This window comes from Myotis daubentonii, chromosome 16, assembly GCF_963259705.1.
Source record: "Myotis daubentonii chromosome 16, mMyoDau2.1, whole genome shotgun sequence".
In the NCBI taxonomy this organism is placed as follows: domain Eukaryota; kingdom Metazoa; phylum Chordata; class Mammalia; order Chiroptera; family Vespertilionidae; genus Myotis; species Myotis daubentonii.
In genome coordinates, this window is record NC_081855.1 from 24,414,655 (window position 1) to 24,434,111 (window position 19,457).

General features: G+C 38.1%; 1 protein-coding gene and 1 non-coding gene across 21 annotated transcripts in view; both read left to right on the forward strand.

Annotated features, from left to right (window-relative positions):
- The window catches only part of SSH2 (slingshot protein phosphatase 2), a 223,231-nt gene that overhangs the window by 148,615 nt on the left and 55,159 nt on the right, over positions 1-19,457 (forward strand). For all 20 annotated transcript variants that reach the window (XR_009449134.1, XM_059669262.1, XM_059669275.1 and 17 more), the window contains 2 exons: positions 11,858-11,961; positions 15,528-15,592. Coding sequence is in view for 19 of the 20 variants with exons in the window: in XM_059669262.1 (XP_059525245.1) it covers positions 11,858-11,961; positions 15,528-15,592 (169 nt within the window). In the remaining variant the exon portion in view is untranslated. The remainder of the gene's footprint in view (positions 1-11,857; positions 11,962-15,527; positions 15,593-19,457) is intronic.
- On the forward strand, positions 18,898-18,977 carry LOC132219462 (small nucleolar RNA U2-19). Its single transcript, XR_009449469.1, has one exon. It is a non-coding gene; the product is annotated as a small nucleolar RNA U2-19 (small nucleolar RNA).

Genomic DNA, 19,457 nt, shown 5'->3' on the forward strand with positions numbered 1-19,457 from the left:
TAGACTTCTTTTTAAGGAATTTCAGTAGTAAAGAAAGAGAATTTAAACATAAAGTCACGAAAGGGTTTTGTTTTAAGGATGTGGGAGAACAGACTTGAGCATGTTTCTAGGCTGAGGAGAGCAGTCACTAGAGAGGAGTCACTAAAACTAGAAGACCAGGGGATGGGGTCAAGGACACAAATGAAAGGGTTGACTTTTGACAGCGAGGTGCCTCATCACTCACTCAGATTAGAAAAGGGAAATAAGTCTGCAGGTGCGGGAAAGTGATTGGGATAAACCACACCAGCTAGCCTCCATTATCTTGATGTTGTTAGAACACCAGGTTAGCTGGAGAATTGAAGGAAGCAGGAGTTATAATGGGACTCAGGGAGAGTTTGGAATAGCAAGGGAAGTGAAAGGGGGTGGGGAACTGTCTGGAGGTGTTAAGTGCTCAGCTGAGTCAGCTCAGTGTTGTTGCTGTCATCTCAGATATCTTTGTCCTGAGACCATGAAGGTGCTGTGGCATCCAGAGACATGGTTTTATAATCTCCTTCTGCCTTTCTTTCATTTATTCAGTACATATTTATTGGACATCCAGTTAGTGTCAGGCCCTGTGCTAGACATTGGAGAGATTACATTAGACATGGCAGTTGTTCCTGCTCAACAAGCTCGCTGCTCAGACAGATAATAATAAATAACTCATCGCCCAGTGGCTCAGTGGTTGAGCGTCGACCTATGAACCAGGAGGTCAGGGTTCGATTCCCAGTTGGAACATATGCCTGGGTTGCGGGCTGGATCCCCAGTGTGGGGCATGCAGGAGGCAGCCGATCAATGATTCTCTCTCAAATTTGAAGAGAGTGAACACATGACAGTCACAAAAGAGGAAGTTGTAGTCAACAAGTGGGAATTTGGTTTCTGAAATCAAGTCAATCACGATCTGACACCTTCCAAAGGGACTCTGGGAATTAGAAATCTAAATGGAGTCTTAATATTGTAGTAGGACTCAGAGTGAAAGGAGAGACGATTGAGCAGGAAAAGAGGTAAATAAAAGATAGTGACAGGGATGTCAGAAGATGACAACAACAAAAAATAGAAGTTGGCCTGAGCCTCACAAGTAGTTTTGCGTAAGGGTAAAAGAGAGAAATGCTTTGAAAGCAGGGTTTGACATTTTGGCCAAGAGCTTAAAAGCCTAACTTGCATTCCTTCTGCAGGTGTGTTTCAAATACCTGGAAAGACATTTGTTGAACCATGCAAATGAAATTACTTTTCAAATGCTGGGCAGTTTTTCTGAGTTAATCTGCTTTTCCTGTTCCTGCTGGTGTGGCTCAGTGGTTGAGTGTCGACCTAAGAACCAGGAGGTCACAGTTCGATTAAATGAGTTAATTCCCACCAACTCTTTTAAATTAGGTGCCAAATAATGTTGGTCAGGTCACTTGGTAATCAATGCATCCAGCATTTTAAATGCTCAGAAAGAACTGTTCAGGTCATTTATTTTTTGCTCGAGACAAATTTTAAGTTTTACCTTTTAGAAAGAAAAGTATTTAAGTCTAGGGCCGCGGGACTGAGAAGCTTTGTTAATTCAACCTGTGAGTAAAACAGGTTCCTTTGGGCTGAGGCTGTTTCTCCTCTCCCTGGAGGAGGACCTTCTTGAAAACAAGACTCCCACCGCTGTCATTCACCAGGAGGACTGGTGTCAGTTGTGTTGGGATGTTGCCTGAGACCAAGTCCATTCATGGGCACCTAGGTTTTTTGCGGGGCGGGAGGTTGTTTGTTTTTGTTTTTCTTGCGGGGCTGAAGGGGGAATTTTGAGATAGCTGCTGGAGACAAAGCTGAGATTTGCTAGGGCAGCTGCAAAGGGACAGAGACTAGAAGGTAGCAGTGGTGTCATGAGACGGTCTGGACTCTGAGCTTTACTCAAACTCAAAAACGTTTTGGGGCCAGCTGCCCCAGTGCAAATCCAGAAGGATCAGGAAGGTGTGTGTGCTCTTCTCAAAGATATTCAGAAATGAAAATGATTTTATACCTGTGCTGTTCTCATGAAACGTGCTAAATTAGACCCATCTGCTACAGTTGGAGCTCTGGTCTAGAGCCTCCCTGAGGGCCCTCCAGTTCTTTCATTATTTGGTAGTTCTTTGAAAACCCAAACCAAAAACTAAAAACTTTAAATCTCTGAAAGAAGGTCAAGTGGATGTGTGACCAGGCAGCATCTAGAAGGAAAGAGTGTTGCTCAGAGAAGACTGAAGAGGAAGCAAGGACTGGGCAGGCATCTGCTTCCTTTTCCTTGTAGGCTTTCTTGCCCTGCTCCCTAGGCCCCATAGTCTTCCTAACTTTTTGTTTGTGGCATCTAGTTTTTGATATTTTTTAAAAGCAGTGTTTAATATCCAACAAACTTATTAAAGAAACAAAAAAAAGAAGCAACTTTAGGGAACAGCATGAGAGGATTCGCCTCATGGGAATATGCCTAAATCTTTCCCCCCTCAGACCTAAACTTCGTTTTCAGGATGCTGTGAAAAATAGAACAAACATCACACCAAGCTTTGCAGTGAAATCCTGCCTTTGTTCTCTTTAGATGAACTGACCAGATGTGCTTTTAACTCTTGGTTACTTCAAATGATTACATTAGCAATTATATGTTGTAGTAACAGCTCGCTCAGGATAAAGGGTTAAAGTACTGCCTTGGTGTCAGATGACATGGAGCTGAATTTAGACTCCACTACAAGCTGTGTGACTTGGCGCAAGGAATTAAATTCTCTGAACTTCAGTTGATATAGCAGATTCATGATTGCAAGCTCACAAATGAATTTTAACTATCTTAAGCAAAATATTTGTTAGAAGTATGTCAAAAATCACCTAATGGATGGGAGTCTAAAGTTTAGAGAACAACTAGGGACCAACAGCATTCAAGGAAAGTCAGGGAGCAGGGCAGACTGGTCTATCTTGCCACTTTCCCCACAGTGAATGTGACCATCCCCTATTGTCCCTAATTCTTGGGTCACTTGCCTAAGATTCAGAGGAGCGTTTCCAACTGGCCAGGCCTAAACCATATGCCAGCTTCCTGCGGGTCCCCTTGCAGTTCCAAAATTGGAAACCATCAAAACCATGTACATTCAGGGGGGTACTGCGAAAAAGAGACTAGGACAAGATTAGGAAAGAGAGATCTACTGCTGGACAGCCAAAAGCAGTAAATGTCGACTCAGATGTGTCCTAGTCTGTAGAAATTGGCAGGTTGAGTTATATGGCCAATGATAAAAATTATTGATCCTAGATTATGCTTCTTTCTGAACATTTCTAAACTAACAAAACAGAATTTTCAGGGTTTTTTCCACCGCCCATTATGGTTTATAAGTCAATCACGATGGTTTGACTTATAGAGTAGTCCTGATGGAATTTGTCCTTCAGCCTTAAGCAAACAACCCTTTTTTTTTCTTCCTTAGATTGTAGAGAAGTCGGAAAGGGGAAAAACAAATAGCTGCATCTGAGAGTAGTTGTGCTGGCCATTGTGCAACAGTTTAAGTGGAAGATTAGCTGGAACTGAAATGGTCTGTGGTAATAGTTAATGAGTTAGAACAGGAGTCCTGAGCTCCTGTCTACTTTGCCAATCATGGTCTACTAATGCACCCCAGCCTCTACTTGTCTGCTGGTAAAGAAACAAATAATTCTGCCTGGATTCCTAGGCATGTCTGGGAGTTTATGCCCTGGGGGAGAGGGCTCCAGGTACCAATTGCCATTTTAACATTGTCACTTGAATGTATAGCCAGGTATCTTGGAGATGGGGGATTGTTTAATTACAGATAACAGTACCTACAACATTCCTTATTATCTAGTAGTGTACTTTTGACTTTTTGCAACCATGTTTCATACATCAAGGCACAATGATTTTTCCCTTCCTGTTTTTTTTTGGACTTAGCCAAATTTTTTCAGTAGGCGCTAGTATTGATAGCTTTGTAGTCCTTTGGTCTCTGATCTGATATTTGAAGCTTTTTAGTATGAAATTCCTTTTTTATGTGTTATGGTCACACTAAGTGGGAGCATGAACTCTTTAACACCTAATGGAATTGACAGACGCTTCCGTAGTGCCTTTAATCTGAAAATTAAACAACTAAATAAGCAGAGAAAGTTTATCAGGAAAAGGAGAATGTTAGGAGGGTGAAATGAATTAGAAAGTTTCCCCTAGATAAATATTCTTCAAAACAAACTATAACAGTTTTGATTATGTGTATTTGAAATTTTCATAAATGCCAACCAATTTACCTTGTGCAATTCTATTGGATGCAATCAGTATTACATAATAATTTACCTGTCAATTTTGGCTTCAGGCAGAAATACCAGACAAACTCAAGTAAACATAAAAATCTACTTTCTTCATTTTAATGTTGAAACAAAAGTATTACATCTACTTTCTGAAACTTGATTTTCCTCTAATAAATAATCCATTTCTTCTTGGGTGTTGTATGTAAAACAAAAGAATGTCTATCCATCTGACATTCAGCAGTTTGACCAGGTGTGTTGTTACTTTGTTTTGCTTCCTTGGCCTGCCTGGTCATGGATGATCACCCTGGCCACATTCCTCAAAGATTATTCCAATCTCAGAATAGTTAAGTATTTTCTTCCCTTAATTGACCTTTTTCCTCTACACTTGGCCTGAGAAGAAACTGCCAGTTAACAAATTTCATGCTTTAGGAAGTGATTCTGATCAGAAGGGATTAGTACAGAGTACTTCCCTATATTTATTTAAAGCGGAGTACTATTTCCTCCATTTTTTAGACTAAAATGCTACTATCATTTCCAACAGAAATTACAGTTCTTTTCTCTACTGTCTAACCCATCTGGGTTTATCTCTCAGCCAGATGTTCTTCATTCCGCTCAGTGTAGTCTTTCTGTTCATGGCCCTGTTAGAGGGAACAAAAAAAGGAATGAGACAAGAGTTGAGATCTGGATGGATTTCAGTTTTCTTCTCTCACTCCTTCCTGTACTCTACTTTTAAATTCTGTTGAAAAGCTCTGTAGGGAGACATTGTATTTTATCTTCCATAAAACTATATCATGAAACTAGAACAGCATAGAAGAGAGTGATTAAGAGTGTGAATTTTCAAGTCAGACCTTGGTTTGAATCCTTGCTCTAATGGTTACTAGCTATATGATCTTGGGCAAATAACTTATGATCTCTGAGCCCCTCAATTTCTTCAGTGTAAGCTGAGGATAAAAAAAATAGTACCTGCTTCATAGGATTGTTGTGAAGATTAAATGAAATAATGTAAAGTGCTTATTAGCTCAGTGTCTAGCATACAATAGACATCTAGTCATGTTAACTGTTATTAACTTATTTCATATATCCAGCTATGGATGAGTTTCTCGTTGAGCAAGTGATCTTATGGCAAGAGAGAAATAGATGTTCTTCAATTATATTCTGACTAGAGACCCGGTGCACGAAATTTGTGCACTGGGGGGGGGGTGTCCCTCAGCCCAGCCTGTGCCCTCTTGCATCCGGGGAGCCTTAGCTCCTTACCGCCTGCCTGCTCGCTGCTCCTTACTGCTCAGCTTGCTGCTCTGCGAGTCTGGCTTCTGGCTGAGTGGCATTCCCTCTGTGGGAGCGCACTGACCACCAGGGGGCAGCTCCTGCATTGAGCATCTGCCCCCTGGTGGTCAGTGCATGTCATAGCGACCGGTTGTTCTGCCGTTCAGTCAATTTGCATATTAGGCTTTTATTATATAGGATAAAGATGAGAAAGTATGACCCTGTGTCATTGTCTTATCAAGCAGCTAATTACTCTCCATCTTTAAATTAAGAGAGAGTAGTGGTATTCATTTTATCTTGTGTTTTCCTTAATATAGGGATTTTAAGTCCTTTTGGGTTTTTATCTAACTTAGACATCTGTAATCACATATGGATGGCTTCATATAATTTACAGGAGAATTCCTGTTTCTGGGCCAGACTCACTCTAGAGAACTGGTCAATTAAAAAAAATGTATAAAAGTTTCCACCTGCCTTTCTAAATTTTTAATTAGAGGCCAACTCAATGTTGATTGAATCTTCAGGCAACTGTTTCAGAGAGACTTATATTTACAAAAATTAATCTCTTGCTATTCTAGCAAGATATTCTAAGCTTTTACCTTACACTGAAGTACATGTGATTGAATTTTTCCTTCATATGCAAATAAAGCATTTACTTTTCTAGTTGAATTTGATCCACCTAAACTCTGGTGGTGGCAAATTTTATTTTTTTTACTTCCATGACACTGTGCTGCCATCACATCTTTGATAGCATTTATAAAGCTTTAACTATTTTTCAGTGATGATAAGAGATTTTTGTAATCAGCCACATTTTCATTCCTTGTGATCAACAATGTATGCCACTTTTGTGATAACTGGGGAGTCGTAATCTGGGGCTACAAAATAAAGAGCATTGATTGTACCATCTAGAGCAGTGGTTCTCAACCTTCCTAATGCCGCGACCCTTTAATACAGTTCCTCATGTTGTGGTGACCCCCAATTTCATTGTTACAAATTGAACATAATTAAAGCATAGTGATTAATCACAAAAACAATATGTAATTATATATGTGTTTTCCGATGATCTTAGGCGACCCCTGTGAAAGGGTCGTGCGACCCCCAAAGGGGTCGCGACCCACAGGTTGAGAACCGCTGATCGAGAGTGTGTCTGCCATGACTCTGGAAGCCTGTACTGCAGCTAGATCTACTGTGTATTTTGTTGTATCAGAAAAGCCTTTTATTGAGATGTGTGTAAATAGAAAGTCATCTTTCCCTTATACTATGTAGGAGTTTAACTTCTGGTCTTTCTATTATAATCAGGAATTTTCAAAGTAGTGTTGAGTTAAGTGAGGGTGCTTATCCCCCCACTCAACCCTCCCCCTTATGAAAGCACTACATACATTTTAGAGAATACACTTAAAAATGTTTTAAAGCATAAGCAACAGATTTATCTAAGAACAATATTACAGAACTCCAAAAACCAGGAAGTTAGTTCTTAAACTGTGTTTGCCAAAGGGAAACTACCTTTGTCTCACAAAATGAGTGACTGAAGTATGCTTGGTTGTTTTAAGCTCACAACAAATCTACTTCTTTTGTAGATGTAGAGCCTACTTTGTTTACAGGAAACCGAAGTGCCCGCAGCTATAACTTTGCCTGGTGACTATTTAGTCTTTATTTTTAAAATATTTTCATTTAGTAAAGCAGACAGTTGCTGTGTTGGCAGAGTATGAATTTCATTTCCTGTCTGTGGTGTACCCCACTCATCCTGTCACTCAGACATTTTGTTTTAGGTTGTTCCCGTAATATGAGTGAAACAGTGACCCATAGCATGGTAACATGTGCATACCAAGAATGTAACAAGAGACAAGACTTGTGCAATAGACCACAAGAGCACAGTGCTTTATTTAAAGATGAAAACAAAGCAAAATAAAGGCAGCCCCTCCCACCCAGCATGCAAATTTTAAAGGCAGCCCCTCCCACCCAGCGTGCAAACATAAGTGGACTCATGTTTGTTTTTTAGAAGACATGTTCCAGTCTATTTGGCAAGTTATCTCAAAGGTTTATCAGCTTCATGCCACTTGATTAAAGGATGAAATCCAGTCAACAACTAAAATTTTATAGGGTGATTTAATTTCATTTTATAGTTTATTAATCTGCCATATATATTTAGTTCTATACCAATTATTATTTTAAATTTATCTTTATTGTTGAAAGTATTACAGATGTCCCCCTTTTTTACCCCATTGACTCCCTCTACCCCACTCCCACCCAGGCCTTCATCACACTGTAGTCTGTGTACATGGGTTATGCATATACTAGTATGAATATAAGTTGTTTGGTTAATCTCTTCCTACCCTCCCCGCCCCCCTTCCCCCTGAAGTACACCAATCTGTTGCATGCTTCAGTGTCTTTGGATCTATTTTGTTTGTCAGTTTATTTTGTTCATTAGATGCACATATAAGTGAGATCATGTGATACTTGTCTTTAAGTGACTCGTTTCACTTAGCATAATACTCTCCAGGTCTCTCCATGCTGTCTTAGAGGGTAAGAGATCCTTCTTTCTTTCAGCTGCATAGTATTCCCATTGTGTAAATGTGCCACAGGTTTTTTATCCATTCATCTATTGATAAGCATTTGAGCTGTTTCCCCATCTTAGCTACTATAAATAACGCTGCTGTGAGCATAGGGATGTATATATTCTTTCTGATTGGTGTTTCAGGCTTCTTAGAATATATTCCTAGAAGTGAGCTCACTGGGTCAAATGGCACTTCCATTTTTAATTTTTTGAGGAAACTCCGCACTGTTTTCAATAATGGCTGCACCAGTCTGCATTCCCACCAGCAATGTACTAGGGTTCCTTTTTCTCCACATCCTCATCCTGTTGATTTATTGATAGTAGCCATTCTGGCAGGTGTGAGGTGGTACCACATTATCGTTTTAATTTTTGCATCTCTCTGATAATTAGTGACACTGAGCATTTTTCATATGTCTCTTGGCCATTTGTATGTCCTGTTTGGGGAAGTGTCTATTCAGGTCCTCTGCCCGTTTTTTAATTGGGTTGTTTGTCTTCCTTTTGTTGAGTTGTATGAGTACTTTATATATTTTGGAAATTAACTCATCAGATGTATCATAGGCAAATATGTTCTCCCATATAGTGGGTTCCCTTGTCATTTTGATGCTGGTTTCTTTTGCTGTGCAGAAGCTTTTAATTTTGATGTAGTCCTGTTTGTTTATTTTTTACTTTGTTTCTCTTACTCTAGGCAATATATCAGTGCAAATTCTGCTACATGAGATGTCTGAGATTTTGCTGCCTATGGTTTCTTTTATGATTTTTATGATTTCACAACTTACATTTAAGTCTTTTATCCATGTTGAGTTTATTCTTATGTATGGTGTAAGTTGGTGGACTAGTTTCATTTTTTGCATGTACCTGTCCTATTTTCCCAACACCATTTTTTGAAGAGACTATCTTTACTCCATTGTATGTTCTTGCCTCCATTGTCAAATATTAATTGAGCATAATGGCTTGAATCAATTTCTGGTTTCTCTGTTCTGTTCCATTGATCTATATGCCTGTTCTTGTGCCTTTACCTGGCTGTTAATTAATAGTGGCTTTGTAATATAATTTGATACCCGCTATTGTGATCCTACCAACTTTGTTCTTCTTTCTCAAGATTGCTGAGGTCTTTTTTGGTTCCATGTGAATTTTTGGAGTATTTGTTCTAGATCTGTGAAATATACCATTGTGGGTTTTTTTAAAATATACTTTTATTGATTTCAGAGAGAAAGGGAGAGGGAGAAAGAGATAGAATCATCAATGATGAGAGAGAATCATTGATTGGCTACCTCCTGCATTGTCCCCTACTGGGGATCAAGCCCCCAACCCGGGCATTGATGTTTCTATCTCTCTCCCTCCCCCTACCTTCCTCTCTGAAATCAATTTTTAAAAAAAAATTTTTTTAATGGGTGTTGGATTTTGTTGAATGCTTTTTCTGCATCTATTGATATGATCATGTGATTTGTCTTACAATTTGTTTATGTGAGATTACAGAATTTCTATTTTTGTTTTAATTTACAATTCCTGCTGCAGTGATGTAACAGACATAACAGTGTGTGTGGGCGGGGGGGAACGTGGAATTAATGAATTCATCCATCAAATACTGAGCACCTAATTTGTGCTTGGCACTATTTCCAGTGTTGCAGACCAAAATAAAATCCTTGCTCTTCATGGAGCTTATATTCCGTTATAGGGAGATAACTGCAATCAAGTATACAAGTGAACAAATATAATTTTAGTCCATGATAAATATTCTGAAGGAAACAAAACAGAAACAGGATAGAGTATGATTGAGATGTGGGGGGAGAAGATGATGATACTGGAGCTATGACTTAGTGACAGGCCAGTAAAAATGTGTCTCAAGTAGAAAACAAAAAGCACAAAGGCCCTGAGAAGGAGGCTGAAATATAGAAGCAGCAGAAGGCAGTGCAGCTAGATCATAGTAAACAAAAGGGGAGATGGAACAAGATCAGAGAAGTAACTTACCGGATGTTACAGAGCCTTGAAGTCCAAGCTAAGACTTTTGCTTTTATTTTAAGTACAAAGGGAAGTCATTGGAGGGTGTTGAGCAAGGACATGATATTTTGTTATTTATACACACACACACACACACACACACACACACACACACACACACATCTATATATTTTAAATCACTCTGGTTGCTCTTTGGTAAGTGGATAGTAGCAGTGCAGAGGTGGTTGCAGACAGACCAGTTAAGAGGCTTTATGTTGATAAAATGTCTGGGATTAGTTTCAATTCAAGTACAAGGAGAAGGATAAAATAAACAAGGTTAGCCCTGGCTGGAGTTTAGTGGTTAGAGCATCAGCCCGCATCCTGAAGGGTCTTGGGTTTGATTCCTGGTCAAGAGCATGTTGCCTGGGTTGCAGGTCTGATTCTAAGCCCCCAGTTGGGGCTCATGTGGGAGGCAGCCAATGAATGTGTGTCTCTCACGTTGATGTTTCTCCTCCCCCAGCCCCCCTAAAAATCAATAGAAAAAATTTCCTCAGGTGAGAATTAACCAAGAAAAAAGAAACAAGCTTTGCCATGAATTAAAGCTGAAATGTACGAGAACATGGGGTTTTGGGTTTCTTTGTTTTTTTACAGTATTCTAAGTAAAAAATGATGGTGTCATGGACCATTCATTGTTAGAGTGTTAATGGAGTTAAGTGGACAGATTCAAGAATGATTTAAAAGTAAAATTCATAGGTTTTTCTGATGGATTACATATATATGGTTGTAGGAAAAAAGAAACCAGCAATAACTGTTATGTATTTGGCCCAGACAACTTGGGTGGGTGAGGCTAGGGATCAGTAAGGGCCTCAAGAGATTAGTTTTGGCAATGTAAGTTTGAGATGACAGTTACTTTTCCAAGTGGAAATGTTGAGTAGGCAGTATAATTTATAATATATTAACTAACCCTGAATAGCATACATACTTACCAGCAAACTTGGAACCCTCCATTTCTAAACTTTGCCATTCGTGATTTAAAAGTTTGATCCTTTTTGGATTCTGGGGGTAACATTGAAAGGCTTAGTCTGTTGATATGAAATAATTTAGGTGTATTTTCCGTTTCCTCTGGATATCCACTAGCAATTATATTTTGAATAGCCTCTATCCTAAAGAGTAATTCTTCACTTCTGTGGCGCTATCATTCACATGAAGGATGCAGTTAACATAGAGGGCAAATTCCATGGGTTAAAAACACTTCCTATGCACTACTTTTCAGTGGATGTGGGAATACAAGTTGGTGAAAGTAAAATTTTGAGTAACCCTTTAGTGTGGTGTGTATTTTCAACATAATTTGTTTTACAAACGCTGGATCTATTACTAGTAACTAAGTGTTGTAACATTTACATCTGATTAGAACACTATTGAAACACCATTATTGATAACCATCGGTCTAATAATAGTAACTAATCTTTACTAAAGGCACCACTCTTAAGAAGCTGTAGTCTTATTGACTCCTCACAACAACCTCATTTTACTAGTATTTTCTCAGTTTTATGGATAATGGAATTTAGACCCCAAAAATTCACTCAGGTAAGAAGTAGCAGAGCCAGGATTCAAATCCAGGCAGTCTGGTTCCAGAACCTTTACCCTTTTTATGTTTCCAGAGTCTTCACTCTTAACTGCTACGATGTAATGTATATGGAATATATTAAGTCTGTTTCATAAAAATTGTCTAGACAGGACTATGTGAGTAACCATGGTCTCTTTTGATTTTATTTTTACTTCACACCATGAAGTTGGGACTTTGGAATAGGGAAGAGAAAATAATTCCAAAGTGGGACTCCATCTTAGTCTATGATTTTTTTTTCTTTTTGGTAGCATCAGCGAGAGCTTTCTAACTGTCAAAGGTGCTGCCCTTTTTCTACCACGGGGAAATGGCTCATCCACTCCAAGAATCAGCCACAGACGCAACAAGCATGCAGGTAAAGCTCAACATAATCCGTTCCTTTCTTGGTTTCTTTGATTCTTTCGTTCTGAAAGGTTGGCTTCCTCATCCCCATTTCTCCAACAGTTCTGCAGTAGTGAAAGAGAGCATTGCACTGTGCTATAATCACTTTTCTTTACCTCTCAGACCATTTTCCTGACACTTAGCAGAATGCCTTATACATTTCATAGATGTTCAATAAATATTTGTTGGAAAAATAATGAGGTACAAAAATACTCTAATAAAGTCTATGTGACTTCTCAATTAAGGTTTTGATAATTAAAAGATGTTCAGATGTTACCTTGAATCCTATGCAAAATCATTTCAACTAACCAAAGATCACATTTCTTTTTCCTGTCTACTCTCTATTGGTGTTATATGGAAAATGATATGGTCGATTCATAGATAAACAGATAGATGATAGATAGAATAGAATAGAATAGAATAGAATAGAATAGAATAGAATAGAATAGAATAGAATATATACTGAGATAAATAAGCTCAGTGTCACTGTTGTGATAGCAAGTTACTAAATCACATTGAAAAACACCAGTTCTTAAGTACTAGAGTGTACTTCTTGATTGTGTTTGCACTAAAAAGACTGGGAATTTAACTCAGAGGACTTTTATAGAAACAAGAAGTCATCAAATAAAGTTTACCTAGAAATGAATATAAGAATCTGATTTTGAATAACCTGCTAATATTCTGCTTCCTATTCCAATTTGAGATTTTTTCCTACACACATCCAAGCAATTCTAGGACACCAGAGGGATGTTTTACAAATCAACTGAATTCTGACACTGTCAGACAGCATCAGATCCCAGCCCAGTTGTCCAAAACTTCTTGCTCCCCATTTCAGATGTCAATCATAAGTCCAGGTTGTCTCTGGATTGGAGTTTCCAATGATCTCTTCTTGCATTCAGTTTTTTTGCCAGAGCAGCTCACATAACTCAGAGAAACTTATTATAAAAGGATATAACTCAGGAATAGCCAGACGTAAGAGGTGCATAGGACAAGGTACCTGGGAATGGGTACAGCGTTTCTAAGCCCTCTTTAATGTGCCATTCACCCCAAACCTCCATGTGTTCACCAGCATGGAAGCTCTCTGAACCCACTCCTTTGGGCTTTTGTGGAGGCTTTGTTACATAGGCATAATTGATTTAAATTATTGTCCAATGGTGATCTAGTCAACCTCCATCCCCTCCCCTCTCAAGCTTTTTCTCCCTTCCCAGTCCCCTGGCAACCATCCTTAAGTACTTTCCAAAAGTTGTGTCATTAACATAACAAAAGACACCATGCTTGCTCTCCTCAACTTCAGAAATTCCAAGGGTTTTTGGAGCTCTGTGCCAGGAACAGGATGAAGACCAAATATATATTTTTTATAAATCACCGTATCACACCTGCTAATAGTAGTTATATGCATTTATATTTCCATATGTTGAATTTCTCTAAAGTCAGGTGCAATTGTTCTGATAAAGGTAAGGAAGAAGGGAAAATGGTCTTTAGGTATAGGATGTCTCTAGGTTTGGGAAGATAGTCAGCGTATGCCTCTCTGACAGCAAGCCTTGTTTGTGTCATTGGGTGGGGAGGGGAGGAATGAAAGTCAACCTGAGGACAGCAATTGAAAAATCCTGATCAATGCTATTCAAAGAGTGATCACTTATTGTTATAAATGTGCCACTTGGATGTGTTACCTCAAGGAGTGAAATATATTGGAATTACCAGAAAGAGAACAAAGAAAACTGTAAACCTTGAGTGTGTAGGTCAGAGGTGAAAGCCAGAAATACTGGGTCCCATGAGCTAGTAGTTGAGTTTAGCTCCAGTCCAGATAATCTCAGCTATTTTAGTGACTGTCCTACTTCTTATTTGAACCTTCATCTAGTTATAAATGTAGCAGCTCAGAATTATAATTTATCTCATTGGACAGTATTATTCTCCTACCACAATTCTCCAGCATGGAAAATTTTTAAAAGAGTAAGGGAAAAAAACTCTTTTGAAAAATTAGCTTTGAATTACCAGAGGGGGTCGGGGGGACACTTCCCCCCAAAACTTAAATGCACAGAGGAAGTAGACCCAGCTAAGCTTTGTATTTCTGTTTGGTGTAGATATTTATCACTGACAGTAAAGAGAAGACAAAATATTGGTTTAAATCCAGCTTGTTTGACTAAAATGTTAGGCAGATTGCTCTGTGGCATGTAATAGTAAGTGGGGTTGCCGGCTTTCAAAGTTCCTGGCCCTGGTTGGCCTTTTTCCTTTCGTCAACTTCCACACTCAACTGCGACCCAGGTTTCTACTTGACCTTGTTCACTTAGCTTTCCCCATACTAAAAAGAAAAGCAGATTGAACACAAACTAAATGGGCTTGATTTGTAATCCAGACCAGAACAGATGAGGCAGTGTGGGTGTAAACACAGCTTACAAAACAAGACCTTCACATAAGCTGGAGCTCCCTTGGCTGACCTCACAGTGACTGAAAGATGATGGCAGAATTGAGAGCAGATCAAGGGCTTATTATGTCTAATTGTACTTTCTTATGCATGTTTCTTACACTAGTTAGAATTTCTTATCTGGGCTTCATTTAAAATAGTCAAACACTTTCTTGTCACTTTAGACTTAAGGAAGAGGTGGACCTGGATGGGCAGGAATGAAGGTGTTTCTTCTCTGATTGTATTCATTTATGATAGTACATTATCTGATTATCTCCTAAGATCTAAAGCCTCAGATTTCCTAGTATAGAATAGAGAATATGAGGAAATCTATAATAGTTTAATACAAAGAAATTTCAACTTTGTTTTATAGAATATATAAGAACAAGTGAGGATTCAAGTAATGGTTGGCCATTTTAAAACGTTTAATATGTTCAGTGGATATATATCCCTTGGGATCTGCTGTATTTAATAAGTACTTTTATTTTAATGTCAGCCACTAATGTGGAAATAATTTTAAACTGTTGACGTTATTCTAGGGGGAAATCTGAACATCTTCTTAGGTTAAGTGCAACTGAAGATTATAGTTAAAGAAATAAGAATGGCAAGATTCCTTCATTGGTACCTTCTTGTGGGCCTAAAAGCACAGCCAGTACTGCCTTTGCCCAACAGATTTCACACCCCCACTCTCATCAACATCCACCAAAGTACAAAATGGAGATGGGTTTCAAGTATCCCTTCCATAGGACAAACACAAACAAGTGTTACTGTAGTATAGACTAAAAGTGGACATAATTGTAGTCCTTCAGTGAACCAAAACTTTCACACGTCATTAGAATAGAAGGAATCCTCTATGTCAGTGGTTCTCAACCTTCCTAATGCTGCGACCCTTTAATACAGTTCCTCATGTTGTGGTGACCCCTAATTTCATTGTTACAAATTGAACATAATTAAAGCATAGTGATTAATCACAAAAACAATATGTAATTATATATGTGTTTTCCGATGGTCTTAGGTAACCCCTGTGAAATGGTCGTTCGACCCCCAAAGGGGTCGCGACCCACAGGTTGAGAACCACTGCTCTATGTTGACATTGCAATGGAGAATAATTATTTTTTTTGTTTTGTAAATTTCACCAGGTGATCTCCAACAGCATCTCCAAGCAATGTTCATATTACTCCGCCCAGAAGACAACATCAGGCTGGTAAGTTAGTGTAGCCTGTAACTCTCTTCCTCAAAAGACTGTCCAATACATCGAACTTTATGCAGTCATTTTTATGTCCCAGCACAATACTGGGAATTCCATGGAAAGAAAAGAATGGCATGTCCCTATTATCAAAGAGCTTAGAATATAATTGAGGATATGACTAAAGTGAAATGATGTAAAATAATTTGATGATTCAAGACTGTTGATGAATACCAGTTTGTAGGTTATTGACCATAACAACAATTGAAGTTCTGAAAAGAGGAAACTTGGAGACTTGACCGCATTGAAGAAGGTTTTATGTAGATAGTAGAGCTTGAGCTGAGTCTTGACTTACATTGCAAGAAGAAAGGAGACCTTCATTCTAGATGAGGACAGGACTGAAGCAAAAGCACACTAGAAAGAGACAAGATGAGAGTGAAATGGCCAAGGTTTTATGCTGGTCTCAGAGTTGGGAGACCTGGGCTTTAGTTTTTACTACTCATCTGATGTTGGACAAGTTGCTTAGCCTGTCTGTGCCTGCTTTCCATCTTCTCTCACAGTGTAGAGAATCAAATGGATGTGAAAGCATACTGAGTATAAAATGCTACCTAAATATGGGACTATTGTTACTATAGGGAAGATAAGATACCAGAAGCAAGGCAGGCAGATAAGGACTTCATGGTCCAAACTAAAGGTCTCAAACTCCTACCAGCCGTGGGCAAACTACGGCCCGCGGGGGGAATCCGGCCCGTTTGAAATGAATAAAACTAAAAAAAAAAAAAAGACCGTACCCTTTTATGTAATGATGTTTACTTTGAATTTATATTAGTTCACACCAACACTCCATCCATGCTTTTGTTCCAGCCCTCCGGTCCAGTTTAAGAACCCATTGTGGCCCTCGAGTCAAAAAATTTGCCCACCCCTGTACCTAGTCCATAGGCCAGAGATATGTTTTGTTTGGACTGATACCTTAAAGTTGGGTGATTTCACATAAAAATCCAGACTTGAGTCTTGTCTTCAAAATTCTGGCAACACTGAAACCTTGTTCTCATATGCCAAACTTGACTAGATGTGGTGGACGGGAGAGCATTGATGTGGCCTGGGTTCTTAATCTACCGTAATCTCCACATATAATATTGTCTCCTGGACAGTAAAGCCATGTGTCACCCTTTGTGATCAGTCCTTCACTGTTTTCTTATAGTAAAACATCTCATAGATGTAGGAAAGCAAAAATGGGATGAGTATGTTTCTTTGTGGAAAGTGAAAAGTTTTTCTACCCACTTAATATTCACATGGCCTACTTCACTCATTTATATCCCCTACCTGAACCTCTAAATTAACATCTGGATGTGGTACCTCTACCTCTGCAGTAAGCAGTAGTAAAGCATTACAGGTTTCTGAGTCAAGGAATTACTGGGAGAGCTACAGTATTTAAGAAAAATTCCTCAGAAGCGAATACAGAATAAAAGGGAGGAGGTGGACATCTTAAATTAGGGAGGCCTGCTAGGTAGTTATTGCAATAATCCAGGTGTGTGATGATGAACTCTTCCAAGTTAGGTGGGAATGTCAAGTTCAAGTACTTGATCTCTGCTTCTCTCTGGGAAGAGAAATAATGAGTAGAATACAAGAATGACTAGAAAGTTGATGATCAAGCCTCTGAACTCTATGGTAATTACTGATTCTTTATTCACATAATTATTATTTATTTAAATTATGTCTTTTTTTTCCCTCTCAATTGCTGCCTCTATCACCTTGGCATGGTCACTAATTTTTGTTGAAAAATTAACTTTGAAATTTAAAGGAATTGAAATAAGAAATCCTTTCATAATTATTTTATATTCTAATCCTAAAGTAGCATTTATACACTTTTCTATATTACAAGTTTTTTCTATATTTCTTGACATACTTCTATCTTAAATAAATGAACAGAGTGGAATACAGTTCTTACAGCATTACTATTCCAAAATAGTGATACTCCAACTATAGAGTACAGCAGGATCATCTGCAGAGCCTCGTGAAACTGCCACTTATTGGACTCTACCTGCTGAGTAACCCATAATAATGGTTATTTGCATATATCATGTGTCCAATACATATTTCTTGATAGTTTCCAAAAATTGTGTGGTTTGGTAGAGCTAAATCTGACATCTGCTGCTCACTCTTTTTTCTCATTGATAACCTATGGGGTTTGATTGCACCTCTACTAGTAAATGTCAAAATAATTTTAACCACAAGAGGCATGGGAGGACATTAAGGGAGCAATTAGGAAGGTAGAATTGGCAATTAAATTTTTTATTTCCCTGCTAAAATATGCTGCTTCAGTTGCTTTGCATATTAAAAAATGTAAATTCAGAAAATGTAACTGATGCCTCTGAATTAATTCAGAGTTCAAATGACAAGCCTTTTTACAGTTGTTTGAATTGTTACAAACACATAGTCATTATGTTTCAGATTATTGTGTGAGTCATCTTCAAGAAAATGAGTGAATACATTGTGTGCTTTGGACAAATTAGCACTTTTCTAACTGAAAGGAGCGTTTGTAGACTCAAAGCAAAGCCTTTTGTTTTGAGTTAAATTTGGAATGCTAAAACTCTCATTCTGGGACTTGGGCATAAGGTTAAAAGTTTGATAGTCAACTGAAAGCCCTGCCTTTAATTTTTTAATAACTCAACAACAAATAGAGTTACCAAATCCCACATTTTGCTTCAGCATTAAAATTAGGACTAAATTTTTTCTCCAAAGAACCCTGCTTTCAAAATAGTTCCAAGCATTAACTTTAGTACGTAGGAAAACCATAGCTGATACAATGAAGACAGTGGTTTTATAGTACTGTTGCACATTATCAAAGACCCATTTATTTATTAAAAAATAGACTGGGAATTTAAGGACTTTTCTAACATTTGAAGTAATATCAACTAATGTTTTTAACTAGAGCTGAAGTGTGCTAATAAGATATGAGGAGATGTTTTTGAGTACTTTGCAGGAGAGTTTAAGAAAAGGAGTTTTTTGTTTGTTTGTTTTAACAATTTTTTTTTTTCAAAAAGAAAATGGGTTTCTTTTTTCTAAGTATAAATATATTGGGTTTTGTTTCTCTTAATCAGACAATACAGAAAGGCCTAAAGAACAAAGTAAAAATCACTTTGTGTCCTATACTCTGAAAAAAAACATTCTTAGCTATTTCGATAAGTACCTTTCTAGTCGTGTGTGTGTGTGTGTGTGTGTGTGTGTGTGTGTGTGTGTGAGAGAGAGAGAGAGAGAGAGAGAGAGAGAGAGAGAGAGAGAGAGAGAGAGAGAATGATTCTGAGAATTGTTCTTACTAAGGTGGACAGTGATTAAAATAGCCAAATCTGAGCATCCAAAAACCTTCTAGTCTGTCTAAAGCATTATCTCTGTAATTCTAAGAAGCAAAAGTATAAAGTAATTTAAGATAATAAGGGCTTATGTCTGGGGGTAGTGGGAGGGGGATGCACATGTGGGTGCATGTGTGTGTGTTTATAAAGGTGACAGTGGATAACTGAGAACTTATTAATGGATGAATGAGATTGGGGGATGTATGAAATAGAAGGCTAAGTAGTTCTAAGCAAAAGTATGCCAGAGAAAGTTGTTTTTTTTACAAAAATAGATAAAAATACGAGTGCTGTTTATAATCTTCTTTCTTCACACTTGATTGTGGATATTTTTCCATGTCAGTAAATAAAACTTTTTTAATAGCTACACAGAATATGTCAGATTTTTTCTTCTTCAAGAATTTCATAAAGATAGATTTTAAAAAATAATATCCAAAGACTCCCTCAAGCTCTATTACTTTTGAATTCTATGTTCTTTAGTTTACTAGTGTCACATAAAGTCTCCTTTAATTTTCGATATTGACTTTGCTTTGTTC